At 56.6% G+C, this 21,562-nt stretch overlaps 1 protein-coding gene across 2 annotated transcripts in view; it reads left to right on the top strand.

Annotated features, from left to right (window-relative positions):
• The window catches only part of AGAP3 (ArfGAP with GTPase domain, ankyrin repeat and PH domain 3), a 56,785-nt gene extending 35,635 nt beyond the window's left edge, over positions 1-21,150 (top strand). Inside the window, exons 2-9 of one of the 2 annotated variants that reach the window (XM_062492914.1) lie at positions 723-781; positions 5,507-5,594; positions 5,775-5,860; positions 6,023-6,164; positions 7,477-7,611; positions 10,487-10,614; positions 18,251-18,406; positions 21,088-21,150. In XM_062492914.1, coding sequence (XP_062348898.1) covers positions 723-781; positions 5,507-5,594; positions 5,775-5,860; positions 6,023-6,164; positions 7,477-7,611; positions 10,487-10,614; positions 18,251-18,406; positions 21,088-21,150 — 857 coding nt within the window. The remainder of the gene's footprint in view (positions 1-722; positions 782-5,506; positions 5,595-5,774; positions 5,861-6,022; positions 6,165-7,476; positions 7,612-10,486; positions 10,615-18,250; positions 18,407-21,087) is intronic. The other variant, XM_062492924.1, reaches the window with a different exon arrangement.
• Positions 21,151-21,562: the final 412 nt, after the last annotated feature.

Here is a 21,562-nt window from a genome sequence, read left to right as displayed (position 1 = left end):
GGTGCAGAGCTCGCACAGGTTTCTGGTCTCCAAAAATCCCTTCTGTTTGTATGTGATAAGCATGCAGGAGGTGCTGCTCCTATGGGTCCTGCCCTGGAGCTGGTGTTGGATGGAAGGTCTCACCTTGCCAAGGCGAGTGAGGGACTGTCATTTGTCACGAGGGGCTGCTGGCTGCTTCTGGTACTCAAGGTGTCCTCCAGGCTCCTGCTCCTTCTCCAGATGCTCTGTGGCAGGGTGGAGGTGTTTCCTCAAGCCATGCTGGATTGCCACAGCCTTTGTAAGCCGATTGCAGCACGCTGCCAGTTCCATACCGTGCAGTAATGAATTGTGTTCAGTCAGGAGCGTGGCTGGTACCACTGCACAGCCTGCAGCGTGCTGAGGGCAGGGCTCAGCTCTGGGGTCTCGTGCAGCCAGTGCTCCCCAGTGCCTGGTGCCTAGTGCTTCCGTTGTCCTCTGTGCTCGGGGCAGGGGATGCTGAAGGGGTTTTTGTGCTCCTGCAGGGCTGAAGGGAGGGTTCCAGCCTCTTTGCTGCCATACTGCTACTGCCCTTGGCTTGGCTGCTCCTCCCATTTTGGGGCTCCAGCTGGGTGCTGGGTCGTCGTGCAGCTCTGTGTCTCTGCAGTAGAAGGGCAGCAGGAGTCATATATCTGCCTGGAGGGAGCAGGGAGGATCCTTGCTGGGATCTTGAGGGTAACCTGATGATTTCTTCCCTCTGTCTGCAGATTCATTTGTGAACAGCCAGGAGTGGACCCTGAGTCGCTCGGTGCCTGAGCTGAAGGTGGTGAGTACTTGTGGCTGGTGCCTGGGATACCCCTTCCCTGAATCCTCAAGAAAATCCTGCATTTTCATGTGGCCAGGTGGAAACACACAGAAACTTCAGCCCCAGAAGGGAGAGGGGAGCTGAGGCTGCTGCTGTGCCAGGGAAGGACCGGGGTTTCTCAGCAGCTCACACTCTCAGGAGTGAGCAGAGGTTGTTGACCCGGGAGGGCACATGGCTGTGAAGGTGAGAAGGCACCGTTTGAGCTGCTCAGCCTCCCTGCTGGCCCTGGTAGAGCTGTGATGCCTGTCTGGGTGCTGCTGCTCAAGCTGGTGCAGCAGAAGCAGGTGCAGATGGTTCAGGTACCTGCCCCAGAGCCGCTGTCCTGGCATGGGAGGTGTCACTGCTCCTTCAGAATCCCACTGATGTCAGCTCTGCACTGCACTCCTCCTTCCTCTGCCAAGGTGTCCCTGCCCTGCCCTGCAGGGTGCTGGAGGATGAACTCAGCTCTGCTCTGCCAAACTCAGGGGTGAGGCTCCCCAGGTGGGTTTCCCCAGGTCACCCCACTGTCAGGCTTCACCAGCTCCCTGTGGGGTGAGGTGTCCGTGGTCAGGGCGCTGCCCCTGTCCCTCTTGCCCCTGGCACAGCCCCTCCAAATGGGACAGGGCCAGTGTTGCGGGCTCTGGGCTGGCCAGGAGGTGGTGTCAGGGTGGGCAGGATGCTGCCGGTTGCTTCAGTGATTCCTCCTGCTCTTCTGTGCTCTTTGTGCCAGCCCTCAGCCCCCCTTACAGGCTCCTGGCGTGTGCCCTTCAGTTTTTTCTCCCTTCAGCTTTTGCAAGATTAACTTCTTTCAAGTCAAAGAAACAAAATAACAAAATTCTTGCAAAACATTCCAGCACCGTCCTGCCAGTGTGTCTTACCTGCGGTTGAGATTCAAACCAAACCTCAAATATTCATATGTTAGTTTATCTAACATGAATGTTAATTTCATGTTTGTTTAGCTGTGAAAACTGTTGTTAGTTTACCTGTGAAATGCATTTTAAAAAACATTTTTACAGCTGTTTGGTTCTTGCTGCCTGATGTTGAGGCTCTGCAAAGGCGGCAAAGCCATGCTGCCAGCTAAACCATCCTAAAGCTTTCAGTTGTTCCTCAAATGGAACAGGTTTTCCTGTTCCAGGTTTTGCATGACCTCTGGAGATCTCTGTTGCTCCAGGATTTGATCTGACCAAAGCAGCTCTTCTAAAAGTCCAGAGGCCTTCTGGAGTCCTAGTTTAGAGTGACAGAATCATTTGGGTTGGAAAAGCCTTTGGAGATCGAGTCCAGCTGCTTCCCCAGCACTGCCAAGGCCACCACTGACTGTGTCCTCAGGTGCAACATCCACCTGGATGTTAAATCCCTGCAGGGATGGGCACTCCACCCCTGCCTTGGGCAGCTGTGCCAGGGCTGGACAACCTTTTCCAGGAAGGGATCTTCCCAATATCCAACCTGAGCCTCCCCTGGCCCAGCCTGAGGCTGTTCCCTCTCCTCCTGTCCCTGTTCCCTGGGAGCAGAGCCCGACCCCCCTGGCTGTCCCCTCCTGTCAGGGAGTTGTGCAGATTCAGAGGTGTCCCCTGAGCCTCCTTTTCTCCAGGCTGAGCCCCTTTCCCAGCTTCCTCAGCCCTTCCTGGGGCTTCAGCCCCTTCCCAGCTCCATTCCCTTCCCTGGACACACTCCAGCCCCTCCAGGGTCTTCCTTGTCATGCAGGGCCCAACACTGACCCCAACAAGAAATGTTGCCAAGCTTCACTTCCTTCCCATTTTCAAGCAAATCTGTGTCCTCTGTCTCTCCTGCAGGAGCTGAGGGTCCTGCTGCTCTCCCTGAATGTGTTCCCAAGCGTTCACGATACTTTCTCAAAGGTCTTTGAATAATTAGATGTATTTAGGATGCATTCAGCAGTTTTCCCTCCCTCAGTTTCCCCCAGAAGCTCCCTCCCAGTGCTGCAGGCCAGGAGAAAGCAGTGACTGAGCTCTTGCAGAGGGGCACTGACAGTGCCTCCGGGCAGGACTCGTTCCCTGGACCTGGCACTGGGCAGCGCCAGCACAGTGCTGACCGTGTTCCTGCATTCTCCCCAAAACCATGGAACAGAGGCTCCTACAGTGCTTACACACCTTGTTTGGCTCCAGTTTGCTGCCTCTCAGGGGTTGTGTTCCTCAGGATTGTCAATTCTGGTTTGAAGACCCAGGTGAGCTCAAGGACACAGCAGAGCAGTGAGATTTTGGTGAGGTGCAGGTCAGAGTTTGCACTGTGTGGAAAGTGTAAGTGCAGCCTCTGTCCAAGTTCTAGAGCTAAATGCCGCTGGAGTGTTTATCTTTGGCGTGGTATGGCAGCCTTGCTGCTGGTCAGCCTCGGGAGCCGCTCTCTTGGCAGAGGAGCCATGGCCAGCACTGCACTGAAGCTCTGAGCTGCCTGCCCAGGGCTGGGCCCTCCAGAGTTCCTCCTGAGAGACCAGGGCTGTGTCCGTGTCAAGGGCCCCGAGCAAAACATAGACATGGACCTGGAGTGAGTCCAGAGGAGGCCATGGAGATGCTCTGAGTACTGAAACTCCTCTGGAGCCAGGCTGGGAGAGCTGGGGGTGTTCAGCCTGGAGAAGAGAAGGTTCTGGAGATAGAACCCATTTCAGTGCCTGAAGGGGCTCCAGGAAAGCTGGATAGGGACTTGGGACATGGGCCTAGAGTGACAGGACAAAGGGGAATGGCTTCCAATGGACAGAGGGCAGGGTTAGGTGGAATACTGGGAGAGAATTCTTGTCACCCTGTGACAAATGCTGAGGCCCCGGCACTGGTTGCGCAGGGGAGCTGCCCCTGGACCCCTGGAAGTGTCCAAGGCCAGGCTAGACGGGGCTTAGAGCAGCCTGGGATAGCAGAAAGTGTCTCTGCTCATGGCAGGGAGTGGATTGCTTGAAGGTCCTTTCCTTCCAACACAACCCATTCTGGGACTCCATGATTCTGTGGATATGCTGCTTAGCAGGGAGGGCTCAGGCAGGAGGTAGGCTGTTCCCATTGTCCATAGCATGGGCACCGCATCTGTGCAGCCCCTGGCTCAGTGTGGCTCCAGGGACACATGTGCAGGATGGGCAGGGCTGCAGCCCAGCTGTGCTCTCTGTGCTGTCTCTGTGTGAACACTGCCGGGTCTGCTCTCAGGGATGACAGATGTGGCAGTGGCAGTCCGTACTCCCTGTCCTGCCACGTGCTGGCTCCGTTGGCACCAGAGGAGCTGGCAGACAGGATGGTGTCCTGTGCTCTGGTGGCACGGTCTGTGCTGCAGAGTGCTGGTTGCCACAGGGTTGGTGCCTCTCTGCTCCTCATGGGGGTCATGTGCATGGCCTGGGGCAGGATCCCTGGCAGGATCCCTGGCAGGACCCAGAGCAGCGGGAGCATTTCCGTGCCTGCCTGAGAGTTGGAGAACCTGCCTGGTGGTGACTCACCTGCCAAACTCATCCCTGTGCCTGGAAAAGTTTGGCTGTAAACTTCCATGGTGGCAGAGGCAGCTTTAGTGTTCATAGCCACTCCTCACCCGGCCACTGGTGTGGCCATGTGAATGCAGCTGTACAGAATCACAGAACCATTAAGGCTGGAAAAACCCTTTAAGATCATCAAGTCCAACCAGCACAACCACTGTGTTCACCACTAAACTCTGTCCTCAAGTGCTGTGTCCACATTTTTTGAACACTTCTAGGGACAGTGACTTGGTTCACCTTCAGCTGAAGGTGACCCCTTCCCTTTTTGTGGAAAAAGGATTCCAGATATCCAACCTAAACCTCCCTTGATGCAATTTGAGGATGTTACCTCTTCTGTCGTTAGTTACTTGGGAACAGAGCCCAGTCCCCACCTGGCTGCACCCTCATGTCAGAGAGTTGTGGAATGAGAAGGTTCCCCCTGAACCTCCTTTTCTCCACGCTGAGCCCCTCCTGCTCCCTCAGCTGATTCTCATCAGACTTGTGCTACAGATCCTGGTTCCACAGTTAAGCAGCATTAGACAGTCAGGAAGACCTGCCAATGAGCAGAGCTGGGCTCTATGACTGGCCCATGCCAGGGCAACCCCCGGCACTTGATAGCCAGTCTGAGGTGTGCAGTTAGATGTGCTCCCAGCCAATTCCATTGGGTGCTCAGTGGCTGGATCCTTTGGTTTGGTTGAACACTGGGGCTGGGTGTTCCCGTGTGGGCGGCACCGCTGGCTCCGCTGGGACATGCATGAAGTGCTGCCGTGGTGCTGCTGCCTCAGGCTGAGCATGTTCTGGGCCTGTACCCAACATGGAGCTGCTCTCTTCTTCCCTTCTACTGCCAGCTGCTGTCCTGAGCTGCAACACCCCAAATCTGGGCATGGGGGCACTGGGAGAAGAGGTTTTTCTCCTTCTGACTTGAGATGGCAAGTGTTCCCTGAGGAACAGAAAGGGTGTGGGAAGAGCTGCTGTGGCCCTGACAAGGCTGTGCCTGTTCAGGTGAGGACGAGAGTACTCAGTGGCCTCTTCCAGGTGGCTGTGCCCTAGTCTTGGCTGTTCTCTGCCTGGCTGAGCCCAGTCAGTCCCCTGGCCTCCCACCAAACACTGGGCTGGGTCACACCATCCCTGTGTCCTCTCAGGGACACCTCTGCCTCTCATCAGCGTGTGCCCCAGCACTGGTGTCACCTCACAGGGATGGCCTCATGTACAGGGACGGCCTCATGTACAGGGACACGTGCTGGGAACACAGGTGACACATGTGTCTGTTCCAGGGCATCGTGGGGAACCTGTCCAGTGGCAAGTCAGCGCTGGTGCACCGCTACCTGACCGGCACCTACGTGCAGGAGGAGTCTCCAGAGGGTAGGATCTGGTTCCCAGGGTGCCCTGGACTGGGTCTTCACTCCTCTTTGTGGTGCTGAAGGTGATCCCAGTCCTTGCACCTCCTTCACCGCTGCCATGGGGCTCTGCAGCTCCCCTGGCCCTCGTCTGGGGTGTTCCCTGCTTGCACCCCCGTACTGACCGGCGGCTTTGCTCCCCAAGGTGGCCGCTTTAAGAAGGAGATCGTGGTGGATGGTCAGAGCTACTTGCTGCTGATTCGAGATGAAGGGGGGCCCCCTGAACTCCAGGTAGGAGACCTGTGCTCCCTGTGGTCCTTTCCCACCCATCCTGTTGAGGGCCTGGGGGGAGGCAGTGCTGGCTGAGCCCGGGGTGTGGCTGCCCTTGCTGGCTGCTCTGGGCCTGGGTCTCCAGCCGTTCATCCGTGCTGTAATCCTGCCACTTCTCTTCAGTTTGCAGCCTGGGTCGATGCAGTGGTGTTTGTCTTCAGCCTGGAGGATGAGATCAGCTTCCAGACCGTCTACAACTACTACCTGCGGCTCTGCAGCTACCGAAACACAGCGGAGGTGCCCATGGTGCTGGTGGGCACACAGGGTGAGATCACGGCTGGGCTCCCCCACACCTCCTCAGTGTGACCCCTGGCCCGAGAACAGGGGGTGCCAGCCCTGCATGCACAGGGAGGATCCTGGTCTGTGAGCCTTACATGGGGCTGAGGGATGATTCTGAGGCCCCAGCCCAGGGCCCTGAGGAGGGAGCTCCTGCTCCCACCATCTCAGCTTCCCCACAGGGAGCTGCCCCATTCCATGGAGCCACTTTCCTTTTGGAAATAGCATGATAACCTGCTGCTCCCCCAGCTCTGCCAGCACAGGCAGGAGGGAGCCCGGGGTGAAGAGTTCTCTGTGTGACAGTAGAGAGCAGGAACAGGACATGGATGTAGGGAAAAGCTGTCTTGGCAGGACAGGACAGTTCCTGAGCACTGTGTGACCTGTTCCTGGCCAGGAAGAAGTTCTGAGGCTAGGAAGACAGGCAGGAGCAGTGGGACGGAGTCCAAGGGTTTCTGCTCCAGACCCCCATATTAAAAGCAGAACAAAGTTGTTAAACTTTGGGTATTTAGAGATTGTGGAATGAATTTTAGGACTGATTGATCCTGGCTCAGGAATGGGGTGTCAGCATGCACTGTGGAGTTGCAGGAGTGGGACAGGTCAGCACCTTTATTGTCCCAGACAGGGAACCAGGTGAGGTTCTAGCCTTGGGACAGGCACACAACCATCTGGAGAGCTCGAGGAAGGCTTCCTCACAGTGCAAGTCCCAGTTCTCCTACCCCACCTGAGAAGGTTTGTTCACAGCCCCCACTTGTCCCTGGCTTGTCTTCAAGGAATTGTATTTCTTTTTGGAAGGAAGCTTTTCCAGAACAGGCAATACTTGGTGGATATCTGGGATACAAATTGAGCCTGTATTTTAGAGCTGTCCAGGAATTGCTTGGCTCTGGAGATATCCCAGCAGAGTTGACTTTTCTCATTAAACCAGGAGGATTTCTCCCTTGGATTCTTTAACATGTAGGGCTTGGCCATGAGCCCTAAAATGGTGGGCACTGAGAAATCTATTTTATTTGGCAGCTGGGGCTGCCTGGCCTTGGTCCCCACACCTCCCAGAGGTATTCTGCCTCTGTCTGCTGAAATGTCAGTGGCTGGGTGGTCTGGGAAATTGAGTCAGGTTCATTTACAGAGATTCATCCATTTTTCTACCAACATGGGACTTTGTGATCACAGACATTTATGGGGCAGTGCTATGGAGGTGGTTCCTCTTTGTGAAGGGAGGGAGGGAGGGAGGCCAGAAGTGTCATGGGAGCTGTGGATAGGTGGGACAGGGTCCTTGCCTTTCAGCCTGCCGTCCCTTTGGTTCGCAGATGCAATCAGTGCCACGAACCCCCGCGTCATCGACGACTCCCGTGCACGGAAGCTCTCCAACGATCTGAAGCGCTGCACCTACTACGAGACCTGTGCTACCTACGGCCTGAATGTGGAGAGGGTCTTCCAGGACGGTAACTGCAGCCAGGGCAGGGTGGATGGGGCAGCAGGGTGGTCTCACACAGGAGTTTGTGCTGCCCTTGGAGTAGGAAAGCAGCACCTGAACAGCTGGATGGGGCAGCTGTTCCTCTCGGGGACAGTGTGAGAGCATTCCTGCTTAGGGTTGGAGAGGGGTCTGCAACACAGCGATGCTGAGGGGCACAGGGAACCTGCACCATCTCCTGGGAGGTTGCAGTCTGCTTAAATAAACTGTGACCTTACCCTGAAGGGGACTGTGTGTTCCCTCGAGTGACAGGACAAGGAGCAATGGCCTGAAGCTGATGGGATGAGGTGTTTCTGGAGTGGGTCAGCAGTTCTTCCTAGTGACAACTGGGGGATCATGATGCAGCTGGTTTGGTATCTGGTGGGTCCTGGTGCAGCTGCTCTGGGATCTTGTGGAGTTCTGGAAGTCACTGATTCCGTGAGGACCTTGCCTCACATGGCAATCCTTGCCAGTCGGATCTTGTCTTTATATGACTTGCTCCACACAAGTGGCCACCCAGATCCCAGCAGACGTACCCTGGCAGGCTGGGAAGGATGTCCTCTTCCCACAGCAGGAGCAGGAAGAGCTGCTTCCGGTGCCGAGGCTGCCTGCGCTGTGTGGAGCATGTGCTGCACCTCTAGAGAGCCCTTCCCTGCCACTGTCCTGGGTCACAGCCAGTGGCCACTGACCTTTTCAGGGAGCAGGTCAGTGTGCTGGCACAAGAGCTTGAGGGAGTGACCACCCTGCCCCTTGGTGTTCACAGACAGCTCTTCCCACATGCACAAATGGTGCTGCAGAGTTGGGGGGATGCTCCAATACAGAAAAATTGGTGTCTCCATCTCCACCAACTGCACAGGGATTCTCCAAGAGCTGGGTGGCCCTGGCTGTTGTGCCACCACAGCTCAGGCAGGAGCAGCAGAGCCTGTTCCTCAGAGTGGGTTGGTGTCCAGTGTGTAGCCTGGGGCTGTGTGTGGTTGAGCTGTGCGTGTCTGGGCTGAGCACGTTGCAATCTGTGCCCGATGGTGTTGGGGCTTTTGTGGCCCAGGCTATATCTGGGCAGTCAGGCTGCCAAAGGTCACCATAGGAAGGACACGTGGCAGGAGAACGGGGGTCGCTTCCTCTTTGCTGGGTTCTCATGTCCTGGCAGAATTCCCACCGGAGTTCCTGCTCGCTTTGTGGGAATTGTGCTGCTCCATCCTTCCCAAGTCCACAGATGTCACAGTGACTTATGTGGTGAGAGGATGGGATCTTGGTATTGCCAAGTATTGCCAGGAGGTGGCCCTGGCACAGGCAGGGACAGTGCCCTAAGCTGGGCTGTGTCCTGCGGTGTTCTCTCAGCTTCAGGATTCCCTGAGGAAGGCCTGCCACTGAGGTGGGGGCTGAAATGGAATGAGCCTTCTGTTCTCTTGGCTCTGAAGAGGTCTGGTTAAAGAACTTTATTCCCAGGTTTGTTCTCACAGTTCCTGTTCGCAGAAATCTGGGGTTCAGATTCAGCAGATGCCAGGACAGTTTGCAAGGAGCTGTAAGTGGTGGGGTGGGGCTCAGTTCTTTGGCTTCATTTAAGGGTGTTTCTGTAGCAAGAAAAGGTCAGGGAGCCCCTAGCCATGGTCCCCTTGGCAGTGTTCCTGAGGAAGAGGAGGAGGAGGAGGAGGAGGAGGAGGAGGAGTGACCAAGCCGTGGCCCTGCAGGGCAGCTGTGCTGCCCCTGCTGTGGGTGACTTCCTGAGCTTTGCCTCTGCTGCAGATCGCAAGTGCATGGTCCTGCCCTTCCTCTGCCCTGAGCACTGGAGAGGGCAGGAAAGGACAGCCAGTGTCCATGGCCCTGAACCTGTGGCTGAGGCCCTGGTGGCATTGCTACTCTCCATTGTCCCCCTCCAGCACAGGCTGCAGGCTCCAGCGTGAGCTCCCAGGGAGGCTCTGGATCCCCTGCCCAGGGGACATCTCCCATCCCTGTGAGCACACTGTGAGCTCTGGCCCCCCAGGGGCCAGGAATTGCCCAGAAAAAGCCTTCAGCCACTGCTGTTGTGGGCAGGGAGCCTGGCAGAGTCTGCCCATCAGTTATCCCATACCACTACTGCTAATGAGGAATTAACCAGTGAGACCACACTGCAGGGATAACATCTCCCCAACCCTGAAAAGGGGCACCTTGAGGTGACCTTCACCTTCCTGTGTGCCAGGCTCAGGCTCTTCCACTTCATGAGCATCAGTCAGACTTTTCTGGGATAATTTCTGCCATCCCTAACACCAGTCTTTGTTTAGGTTTCTCTGGTTACCACACACAGCTCTGCTGTACAGCCAGCGAGGTGTGCTCTGTACAGGTGTGCCCTGTACAGCCAGTGAGGTGTGCCCTGCCCACAGGGCCTGAGCAGCCCCACTGCCCAGTGTCACTGTGAGCACCAGCACCTGAGCAGCACTCAGTATTTCAGAGCAAACCCAGCACTCCAGATCTGGACAGAGGAAGAGCATGCAAAGGTCCCTAGTGATCCACCATGGATTCTACAGTGAACCCCTCAGGGTGTCACCTTACAGACCCACAAGGCCCAGACTGATGGAAGTGGCATTTGCCCAGGCAGTTCAGTCCAGTACCTGGCTCCTGGAGTTGCTGTGAGGGGTGACTGAGAAGTGATGGACTGCCCAGAGATTGTACTGCATCAGGCCCAGGCTTGTGGTGCCTCCATGGTGTCCATGGGGAGTTGCTGTTCCATGTGATGCCCGAGAGGGCAGGTGGGCTCTGGGCACTCAGTCTGAGCAGTGCAGGCAGCACATCAGTTGGGGAAGGGCCTCGCTCTCCCTGAAGCCCTCCAGAAATGTGTGAGCGGAGGAGGCTGCTTTTTGAGCTCTGACCCTGTCCCTTTCTCCCTTTTGCAGTGGCTCAGAAGGTGGTGGCTCTCCGGAAGAAGCACCAGCTGTCCATCGGCCCCTGCAAGTCACTGCCCAACTCACCCAGCCACTCATCTGTTTCTGCAGCCTCCATTCCTTCTGTCCACATCAACCAGGTGGGGAATGGCAACGAGGAAAGCCAAGGACCTCTTGTGTTCTCCACACCCTCAGTTCAGTGCCCAACAGCTCAGCCTTAGACTGGTACCACTGGGCTGGCTCTTTGGAAGAGCAGAGTGGTGTCACCCTGATGCTTCTTCCATAGCCCAGGGTAGCTGAGGCTGCTCTTTCCCTGCAAGTGTCTGAGGCCAGGTTGGAGCAATGGGGCTTGGAGCAACCAGGTCTACTGGAATGTGTCCCTGCCTATGCAGGGGGTTGGAACCAGATGGTCTCTGAGGTCCCTTGCAACCCAAAGCACTCTATGATTTTATGATTAAGTGACAGTTTGGTGCTTGCCCTGAGATCGTTTCATGTCTAAACCTTTGGGTGTGGCTCACGGTCCCCAGCCTGTGTGGTCCTGTGGCGGACACGCAGCAGAGTCCTGAGTGGTGTGTGGGGAGCTCTTGGGCAGCACAGGGGGTGTGTAAGAAGGTGGGTGATGCTCTGGCTGCCCCAGCTGGGTGGGCACAGCTTCAGCTCCTGCTTCCCCTGGGCTTGGGAAGCTGATGGTCTATGTGCACATGCATCTGAGGGGCTTCTGAGGTGATGGCCCTATGGAGAGCTGGGTTCAGTGGTGAGCTGAAGGAGCAGAACAGGGAAGGAGGTTCCCCCTCCTCTGCCACAGGACGGGCTCGGTGCTGTTGGTAAGGGTTGCCAAGGTTTTGGTGTGGGGGGGGGTGGTGATGTTGTAGGTGTTTGTTCTGTGATCCTGGAGCAGAGCTGAGGCAGGACCGGCTCCATGGGGAGGGGCTGGGGAAGGAGATCCTTTGGGCAGCCACCTCACTGCATTCCAGCTTTGCTACATTCCCAGCGCCCACAAAAATGTTGGCCGGGCTACTGGTGAGGAAGAAAGGAGAGATCCTGGGCTCCATTGCTCCCCAGGGCACTCGGGAGATTCCATCTGTGGAGCAATTGGCATATGGAATCCCAGGATCTGTGACAGGGACTGCAGGAAATCTGCCTGTACCTGAGGGACTGCACATGTAGCTGATGGGTTTTCCATAAGGGGTTTGATTGCCTTTGAAATTCTGGGTGTGTCAGAACCTCCTAGCCCTGGGAGGACTCCTGGGCCCCCATCACAGGAGCTTGTCCCTGCACAGACCTAAGCCATATCTGCAGCCACCAGCTGCCTGGTTGTAGAGGCTTCTGAGACTGGATTGCAAGTAGGTGAGTGCAGGTTTTTGCAGAGACCTGTGCCAGCTTCCTAGTGCTCCAGGTCACCTGGACACCAGCAAGTTCAAGTAAAATCTGTGGATGGGCTGCTGGGGAAGGCTGCAAAGCCAGGTTCTGTCAGAGTGTGCTTGTGTCCAGAAAGCTGGGGACAAATTCAAAGGGAGACATCCAAGGTGGAGAGCAAAGTTGCAGGGAAGTTCAGATTTGAGTCTCAGGTAATTTGAGTGAGGGTTTTATTAGCAAATTGTGTATAGTATGAGCCTGGTTGAGAAGGAGAGGCCACCTGTGCTGCAAGGGAAGCAAGAGGCTGGTGGCCAAGGTCAGCATTTCTCCGGGGAGCTTCACACTCGTTTAGTGTTTTCTTCCACGTCCAAAGTATGAGAAAGGTCCCAATAAATACGTGTCATTGGCACTGACTGTGCCAGGTAGTGTGTTTACTGTGAAACTGAAAAGCCTTCCCTGTGTGAGGGATGGGGCTGCCAGACCCCCAGGTTCCCCAGTCTGGATCCAGTCACGCATGGGACTGTGCATGGAACCTGAAGGAGTAGCAAAAATGGGTGGGAGGGAAGAGACCCCGACACAGGAGCAAAGTAAGAACTTCACTGGTTTAGCTGAGGAATGAGTGCAGTGATAGGCCAAACCTGACCTAAAATACACAGGTGTGACATGAAAGAGCTCCCTTGAGGAAAGGCAGCACTGAACAAAAGGGGTGGCTTTAGGGCTGGCTGCGGGGAAGCAAATTTTGGAAGAAGATTCTAACTGCATGTCATGAGCTTTGTGAGGTTTTGCTCAGAGCCGTCCCTGCTTTCCTCTCCTTTCCTTCCCACAGAGCACCTCTCAGCACGGCTTGCAGACGACGTTTGTGTAGAGGTGAATTCTGGCTGCCTGCTCGGGAACAGATCTTTTCTCTCTGTACCTTGCTGTGCTCCTGCCTTGGCTGGAGGGACGTAGGGAGCTGTGGTGGGAAGCAGAGCTGTGAAGGGAAGTAACACAGCATGCAGCTCGCAGGGAGCAATGGCCTGTGCCCCCTCCCCAGCCCTGCTCTGTGCCTGTCCAGTGCCGTGTTTCTGCTGCCCTCAGCAAACCTGGGCCCCACGAGGGTGATCAGAGTCAATTTGTCTTCCTGGGGTCTTGTGTGGTCCCACCACAAGCCCTCTCAGTGCCAATGGCCCATGCAGTGATCTTCGCCCTGGTGCTTGCACGGCTCTCCCGCATTACTAAAGACACTTCTAAAAATAGTGAAGCAGTGGTGAGTGATCCTAAAAGGCCATGAAGTATTTACCTGCTCTTGCATGGGCTTGGAAGTGAGGTTCTGGAGCTGCTCCCCACTGTCCTCAGGGAAAGTCCAAGTGGCTTTGGGAAACAAATTCACCCATAACTGGTGGTTGTGACAGGGACCTGGGCAGAGCAGCCCACACACTCAGGTGTGTACTCAGGCTGCCTGTGTGGGAGGGCACAATGCCCAGCTGGGTACTGGGGAGTAGTGCCCTGGTGTCCCCTGCTCCTGGCCCAGCCATATGTGGTGGGGCAGCTCTGGGAACGGGGTGGACAGGCTCGCTTTGCCAGGAAGGACCAATTGGAGAGTGCAAGGTGTTTGTGAAGCAGAGCTGAACTCTGCCATACCTGAGGGTCTGGGCTCTCAACAGGGTTTCTTAGTTGCTTTTGCAAGTCAAAGAGCAGTAACTGGCACAGGGAAAACAGGGAAAAGGCTCTCAAGGAAGCATTTAGGAGCACAGAAGATGAGGTGGAGAAAAGCCTTGTGCTGCAGGTATCAGTGTACGCAGGTGAGACATGCACTTAGGACAGAAGGATCCCCTTCCCTCCAAGTACTGCCTGGTGGGGCAGGAGGAGTCCCTAGAACAGTGGGACTGGCATTTAGGGGCAGGAGGAGCCCCTGGAACTGGGACTGGCAATACTGCTCTGGGCCTGGCCTGGCCCATGCTGCAGGGACAGTGCTGTCCGCTGCAGGTCCAGCTGAGAAGGCACTTCTCTTGGAATGGGAACAAGGGGTCTCCCCAAAGGGTTCTTATGGTAGGTAGGAGCTGGGACCCAGCTCTGCCTCTTCTGTGGTTCTGGGCACACCTCTTCTGGATGTAGCTTGATACTACTGGCTGAGTCAAACTGACTTGTTTGGAAATGGCCACTGCTTGTCTGGTCTGTCAGTTGGACCAGTCTGGCATGGTTACTGGGAGAGGAAGGGCTCCAGAGGACCCTGGTGGTTTTGTTACCCGTCTGTCTGGAGGATTTCCTTCTTCTGGGACAGTGGTGCTGTAGATGTGTCCTGGTCTCCTTGCACATTGCATGAGCATCTTGGGAACCATCCAAAGGCCCTGATTTCATTTCTGCCTTTGGGAGTTTGGGGCTTTTCCTCTTACTCCACAGCGGTGCCTGGAGCCTGCAGGACATTGCTCCATCCATGGGGAGGGAAAGGGAGCTGTAGGAGCAGGTCAGCCCTGATCAGGATTTTCCACCAGCTCTCATGAGTCACTAGATGTGCTTGTCAGGCCCCTGACCTTGGCTACTGTATCCAGCATCAGTCTGATCTCCAGGTCAGCCCTGGAGTCCTGCACTACCTGGGGAGATAGATCTGTCCCTTTGGCCTTCCCAGTGGTTTGAGGGGTGTGGGTCTGCACCCACTGGAGCAGGCACCTTGTATTCCCTAGAAGCCAGCAGTCCCAGGGAAAGCTCTTGTTTTCCTCTCCTCTCTATATCTTCCCCACACCTATTTCTGAGTGAACAGGTTGGATGGGTTTGGGAATCCCACTCCTCACTTGGCCCTGACTCCTACCTTGCTCCCTCCTGGCAGCTCCTGGCCCTTGCCTGCAGGGAGGGGATGGGAGTTTCTTGGGCCAGTGGGTGCTTGCAGCACCTGCAGAGTTGTTCTACCTGATTTCCTCACTTTTGCTGCCCCATTCTGAGTCCTTCTTCAGGGCTTCTGGGATGCCTTTGGGAGTTCCCCAGGCTGTGGGTGAGTCACTGTTGTGTTTGCTGTGGGATGGCAGTTTGTTTTTTTGCCAGGAAACTGGTTCCCAGCAGCTGGCAGGAGGTAACACAGGTACCTGGTGCAGGTACCTGACAGACTGGTGGAGGGAACTGGGTGCCCCCCTGGGCTTTTGGAGCTGCTGCCATCCCCCCGTGCTCTGGGCTGCCTCGTATGGTGGCTCTTCTCCAATGGCCTTGGTCCCCCTTCCTGCATGGGCTCTCTGGGGGCACTGGGAGGGCCTTCATCCAGACTCTGTGAGAGATCAGATGAAAGAGGTGGAAAATCAGTTTGCAAATGAAACGAAGCCCCAAGGGCAGCTTACTTGAGCTGGTAGCAGTGTTCTCTGGCCTGCTGCAGCATGTTCTGTCAGAGTTCAGGAGCTGCAGCAGGCGTTGGCATTTCCTCATGGAAGCCTGTGTCCTGTTGCCTGCTTGCCTCATGGTGCCCACGTCCATTGTCCATACGCTCCTCTGGCTTCTCCTTTCTTTCCACAGACACCAGGTTGGTGTTTGCTGTTTGTGTGTGCTCTTGCACTCAGAGCCCTTCCTTGACCCAGACCTTGTTACACCAGGAATTCCTGCCCTTGAACTCCAGCTGTGTTCTGCCCTTCCTAGGCACCCCGTGGCACTGCTGATGCTCTTCCATCAGTTACACACTAATGGGAAGAATTTGTCCCACAGGTCCTTGACCAAGTTTCCATGGTGTTCTCAGATTCCAGTGGTGACCACAGGTGGTTGTTCAGGTCCACTAGCAAAGTACCTGCCAATAGCAGACACGTGGTACTAACCCAGACCTTGTCAGATCTTGTCAGGGTTCTCCCACATCCCTGAAGTTTGTCCTGTGTCTCTGGATCCCACTGAATTTCTGGAGCTCCCTGCTCTGGTGGAGCAGTGGTGGCTCAGGATTGCCTGAGCCACTCTATCTTTGAAGGACTTTCTCCTCTGCCCCCAGACTGGTGGCAGCTTGCCTTCATAGCCTGGTGTGAGCCGTCCTCCAGCCCCAGAACCCTTCCTGAGGTTTGGTCTGTGGGACATGGGAGGTGCAAAGGCCAGTGTCCTTCGTCACTCAGGGACAGTACCCTTGGCTCCAACACCAGGCAGACTTACAGGCTAAGGAAAGTTATTCTCGCCGGACAGAAACGACACACAGCACTGCAGGGAGTAAGTGAAATATAAACCAGGGTATAGCAAAATTTCTTCTTTGATGCTTCAATGTCCATCATCTGCATCCACAGGGTTTGTTTCAGCTGCTCTGGCAGGAGCTCAGACTCTGCAGCCTCCTCAGAACTGGCTCCTCCCCACAGTCCCAGCATCATGAACGTGCTGCCAAAGTTACCGAGACATGGCAGGCATGGCCAGGAGCTGGTCTTGGAGGGGCAGCCATGCCCAGCTCACTGTTCCATGCGGCAGGTGGTCTGTGCTGCTGCATCCTCCTCGTGTTCCTAACACTTGGAATACTTCACTTTATTTGACCTAGTTCACATATGATGAATCAGTGTAACACATGTGTGCGCCTTTCTGTGTTGGAGGTTCAGAAGTCACTGGCAGGTGACATGTTGCTTTGCCCCTTTGGATCCCTGGTGGTCTCCCCTGGTACTCGGAAGCAGAACCTTCTTGTCCAGCACGGGGTTCCTCAGCCTGCAGAGGAGCTCCCAGGCGACATTCCCATCTCTAGACGGAGTTCCCAGCCTCTTGTACTTGTGGGAAAGCACAACCAGACCAGGTTCCCTCTTGTTCTGTGTCTCAGGACTCCAGAATGTTCCTGTTTCCAGACAGGCTGGGATGGTCCAAGCCACCCACCTGCTCACAGCATGGAATTATTTTCCTTGCTCTGCTTTTGTGAGAAAGAAGCTGAAATGCTGCTTGGGTGGCTTTTTCCTCTCTTAGGTTCTCATTGGGTGTCTTCTTCCATATCTCTTGTCAAAGATGAGGGGATCCATGGCTTGGATGAAGGTTGTACCTCTCCCTGAGACCAGGCTGTGGGTCATGGTCACTGCTGTGCCTGTGCAGCCCCTTTCACACTTCTCTGAAGTGCTTGTCTCAGAATAAGGCTTTGATCCCCCTGGGGATGGGGGTCTCTGGCCAAGCCTCTTCAGCAAATCATCACCCTCCGTGGGCTCCATTCCTGCTCAGAGTGTAGGCAGGATGGAGGAAATCACTGGGCCGTTGGTGCCACCACGCTGTGAGCATGGAGCTGGGAGGAGGCAGGCTTCCTCTTCAGGGGTGCTGGAGCTCAGCTGCCCTTCTAGGGGCAGTTCCTCCATGTGTTCCTGAAACACTGTTCAGAACTGTCCAGGAGCTCGGGCTGCCATGTGCTGTGTCATAGTGACATGTCCTGGGCTGCAGACCTGAAATGCTTCCATGCTGGTGGTGTTTCTGGTATGCCCCTAAGCCCTGTCCAGTGGCTGCCCACACTGCTGGCATGGGCAGGGTGGGTGTGAGCAGTCTTGTCTGGAAGAGATGTGTTGGTGACATCGGTGCATGGCTGCATGGTTGGATCTTCCTGCTGCCAGGAAGATGTCCACTGAAGTCCAGTGAGGTGTTAGTGAAGCCCTGGGTGTTCCCAGGCATGGGCCACTGCAGCCATGGCTCTGGTGGTCAGCAGGCATGGGAGGTGTGTGCCAGCCTCAGGGTCTGCTCAGAGAGACCTCCAAACCAGCAGCAGAGATGGGTTTCACACAGAACGTGAGCTTGGGGTGTGGCACTCCGTGCTTCAGGACACAGGAAGGTGAAGGCATCCCCATTGGCATCATGGCTGTCCTCGTGAGACAGGGAACGGATGAGTGGCACTTGGAGCTGGGCAGGCTTTGGGCTGCTTCACAGCCTCACGTCTGATGGGCTCAGTGGAGAGGAAGGGAATGACTACCCAAGGAGAGTGACCCTGTGTTCTGGGAGCAGATGGAGGTGCCCCAGCTGTGCCCCTCTGCTGGGCACAGCTACATGGGACCCTGCTGCCTCAGGCCTTGTTCCACACCTGTGTTTGGAAGGGCTTCAGCTGGGTTTCTCTAGCTATTTGCTGCCCTTCTCTTTGATTTCAGAACTTGAACATTTTACTGGTGGAAAAGCTAGAGCAGAAAGAGAGGAAAGACTTCCCAAGCCCCTCTGTTGAGCAGGAGCAGTGCCTGGCGTTGGATGTCTCTCTAGGTTGCCCAGAGAAGTTGTGAGCTCCCCATCCCTGGAAGCGTTCAAGGCCAGATCGAATGGGGCTTGGAGCAGTCTGGTCTGGTGGAAGTTGTCCCTGCCGCTGGCAGGGGGTTGGAACTAAATGGTCTTTAAGGTCCCTTCCAACCCAAACGATTCCATGATTTTTTGGATGTCACCTAGTCCCAGCCCTGCATGGGACTCCCTGCACTGGCACGAGGCCGTGTGGGGCAGGTGGTGTTCCTGTAGTTGTGCCCCTGGCAGCCTGTCTCTGACTCCCTGACCATCCATCTTCTGCAGGCCACCAACGGTGGAGGAGCCTTCAGTGACTACTCCTCCTCTGTGCCCTCCACCCCCAGCATCAGCCAGCGGGAGCTGCGGATCGAGACCATCGCTGCCTCCAACACCCCCACCCCCATCCGCAAGCAGTCCAAGCGACGCTCCAACATCTTCACGGTAAGCAGCACAGGGAGCCCGGGAGCTCTGGGCTGGGTTTCCAGCAGAGGAGAGGGCAAGGGAGGGGGGACACGGCAGCCTGACCCCGTGGGCTGTCCCGCAGGGTGACCCGCGCTGTGCTGGCAGGAGCGTGCCCGTGTGTGAGAGGGGAGTGACCTGCGTGTGCAGGGACCGTGGTGCTGTAAGCTGCTTCGGGCAGAGTGTGTGTGCATGAGGAGCATCTGGGAGCAGAACATTGCTCACACACACAGGAGTGTGCAAGGGTGCACTCGTGTGGGTGTTCAGTGTGTGTGAGCTCCTGCTCGTCGCAGGGAGTGCAGCTGTGCGTGCACAGCACCAGTGACTGCTCATCTTCTCCTTGGGGCTGTGTGCCCCGAGTGTGGCACAGAGCTCCTGGTCACTGGGCCTCCTGTTTGGTGCCGCTGATGCTGTGCCCAGTGGTGCTGTGCACAGCTCAGCACCTGGCATGGGACCCCACTTGCTCCCGTTCCTGAATCCTGTGTGCCTTGAGCAGCGCACGTGGGAGCTGCTGTGGGTGTGGAGGGAGGGAAGACAGAGGGGAGGCAGCGAAGCTGTGGGCCCCAGGTGGAGCAGGGTCCATTTGCAACCCCCAGCTGTGCTGGTTGCCTTGCAGCCTGCCTCTCTGCACGCTCTCACACCATGCACACGCTGTCCACACAGTGTGCACAGTCCTGCCCTCACACTCACCCTTGCTCTGAGCACAGCCATGAGTGTCCCCTCGCTGTGAGCACACATGTGTCCCAGTCCTGTGTCTAGCATAGGTGTAGCCTCTGTTCCTGTGTATGTGTGCAGGCTCTGGCCTTGCTCCTCTCCCCATCTCAATGTGCTTTCCAGCCACCATTGCTCAGCACACACTGTGTCTGCTGTCTGTGGAACTGGCCACCACAAAGCCCTCGTACCTGTTGCACCATGTCACCCCTGTGACCAGCTGCTACTGCTCTGAGCTCAGACCACACAATTTCAGTGTCCTATGCCCCATCCCTCTCACTGTACCCTTGGCATCCCAGATTCCCCGCTCCTTGTGCTGGGAATGTGCCCATCTTGCTTGGCTTCTGACACCCTGGAAGCTTCTGCGCTGACCTTCCAAATACTCTGTGCATTCCCCCTGGTTGCATTTCATGCACCCCCAGCTCTCTGTGCACGCTCCAGGCCCACGCTCACCCCGTCTGTGTGCTGTGCTCCCCACCCTCTCCTGCCAGCACACAGCACCCCTCGCAGCAGATCCCCACTCCCAATGCAGGGTTGCTCCCTCACTGCCTTCCCCTCCATGTGCTCACGCCCTCTGGAATGCCCTATAGCTGTCCTGTTCCTCTGGAGTGCTCTGCAGTTGTCCCCCTGTTCCTCTGGAATGTTCTGGAGCTGTCCCAGTGCCCTGGAGCTGTCCCCCTGTTTCTCTGGAATGCTCTGGAGCTGTCCCAGTGCCCTGGAGCTGTCCCCCTGTTTCTCTGGAATGCTCTGGAGCTGTCCCAATGGCCTGGAGCTGTCCCCCTGTTTCTCTGGAATGCTCTGGAGCTGTCCCAATGGCCTGGAGCTGTCCCCCTGTTTCTCTGCAATGCTCTGGAGCTGTCCCAATGGCCTGGAGCTGTCCCGTGGCCGTGCTCCATGCTCCCAGTGCAGCAGCTCTGGCGGGTGCTCTCCCCTGTGCCCCGCCGTTCTCTCTCTGTGCTTGGCTCTCGCTGTGCCACCCCCGTGCTGCTCGCCGCGCCGATGCGCCTGGACTCGCCGCTGGCTCGTGTTCACGCTCTCTGGAGCCCCATGCTCGCTCACCGGGATGGGCACACGCTTGGGGGAGGAGGAGGGCGGCTTGCTGTGTGGGGCTTGCGCTTGTTCGCTGTGGACGTCATCGTGCGTGCAGGGCTCTCGCTGCTCACCCATCCTGGGCTCACGCTTGCTCTGCGCCGTGGGCTCACCGCGCCGCGATGCTGGGGCTCACCTCACCTGCTTGCTCGTGTGCTGGTGCACATCCATGGCTCACGCTGACGTCTTCACCCATCTGGTCATGGCAGCAGCAGCAGCTCCTGACACCTCCCACAGTGGGACAGGACCAGGCAGGGTGGGAAGGGAAGGGAAGGGAAGGAAGGGCAGGCTGTTTTCTGCCACTAGCTTTTCCCAGGCAGGCAGCGCAGGTGTAGCCAGCAGCCTTCGTCCTTGTGGGGTCCCCAGGTGGTCACAGGCCTTTCCAAAGTGCGGTGCTTGGCCTGGCTCTGGGAGCCGCTGCAGCCCCAGTCCCAAGCTACGCCTGACTCCTTTGCTCCTCCTTTCCTCCTTCTCCTTTCCTCCCCCTCCTCCCCATTCTCCTCCTTCTCCTCCTCTTCCTCTCCTCTCCTACTCTTCACCTCCTCCTCTCTTCTTATTCTACTCTCCTCCTCCTCTCTCCTGCTCTGGCTCCTCTCCTGCTCCCCTCCCACTCCCCACTGGATCACATTTCCCCCCCGGGGGGGTCTACGTGACCCAGAGCTCCAGGTGAACACAAACTCTGCGCCCACCTGCACCTTGAGGCGCCCACCCAGTCCTGAGCCCAGCCCCAGCCCTGACTGCTGCTGCCGCCGGCGCCCACTCCGTGGCCTGTCCGTGCTGTCCGCTGGCACCCATCACTGACAGACTCGTGTCCGTGTTCTGAGTATAACTTGCCAAACTCTTTATTCTTTCGATATTTGCAGATATGTGCCACTGTTTCCAACTTTTCATCAACAAAAAGGCCTTTCCAACTTCTTCCAAATTAGAAGATCCAGGTGGTTACACACGGCACCTCTGTACAAATTCTCTCACTTTTCATTGCCTCTCCAGGGCCGGATAAGGGATGGGCACTGGGATTGATCTAAGATTAGAGGCTCGCCCGCCCTCCAGCCAGCATGGGTCCCCCACTCGGAGACACGCAGGAGCCTTTTAAATCCCCCCAATGTAAAGTCTAGGAAGCGCTGAGACGGCCTGCGCCTGCACTTTAAGCTGGGACATTTCTGGGCCTGCTGGATGCTGTCTAGGCACTGCCCCTTCTTGGGGATGCCAGGCGGACAACCCTGCTGGGATGGGAAGACCTGCAGACACACCGGGACCGGGGACAGCCGCGCATGGAGCTGGATGGGCCAAAAGACGCTTTGCTGCTGCCTGCGGGAGCCGCTGCAGCGCCTGCCGCTA

The sequence above is a fragment of the Cinclus cinclus genome, chromosome 1, assembly GCF_963662255.1.
Source record: "Cinclus cinclus chromosome 1, bCinCin1.1, whole genome shotgun sequence".
Classification (NCBI taxonomy): Eukaryota; Metazoa; Chordata; class Aves; order Passeriformes; family Cinclidae; genus Cinclus; species Cinclus cinclus.
The sequence above is the reverse complement of the archived record's forward strand: the minus strand, read 5'-3'. Positions and strand labels throughout refer to the sequence as shown.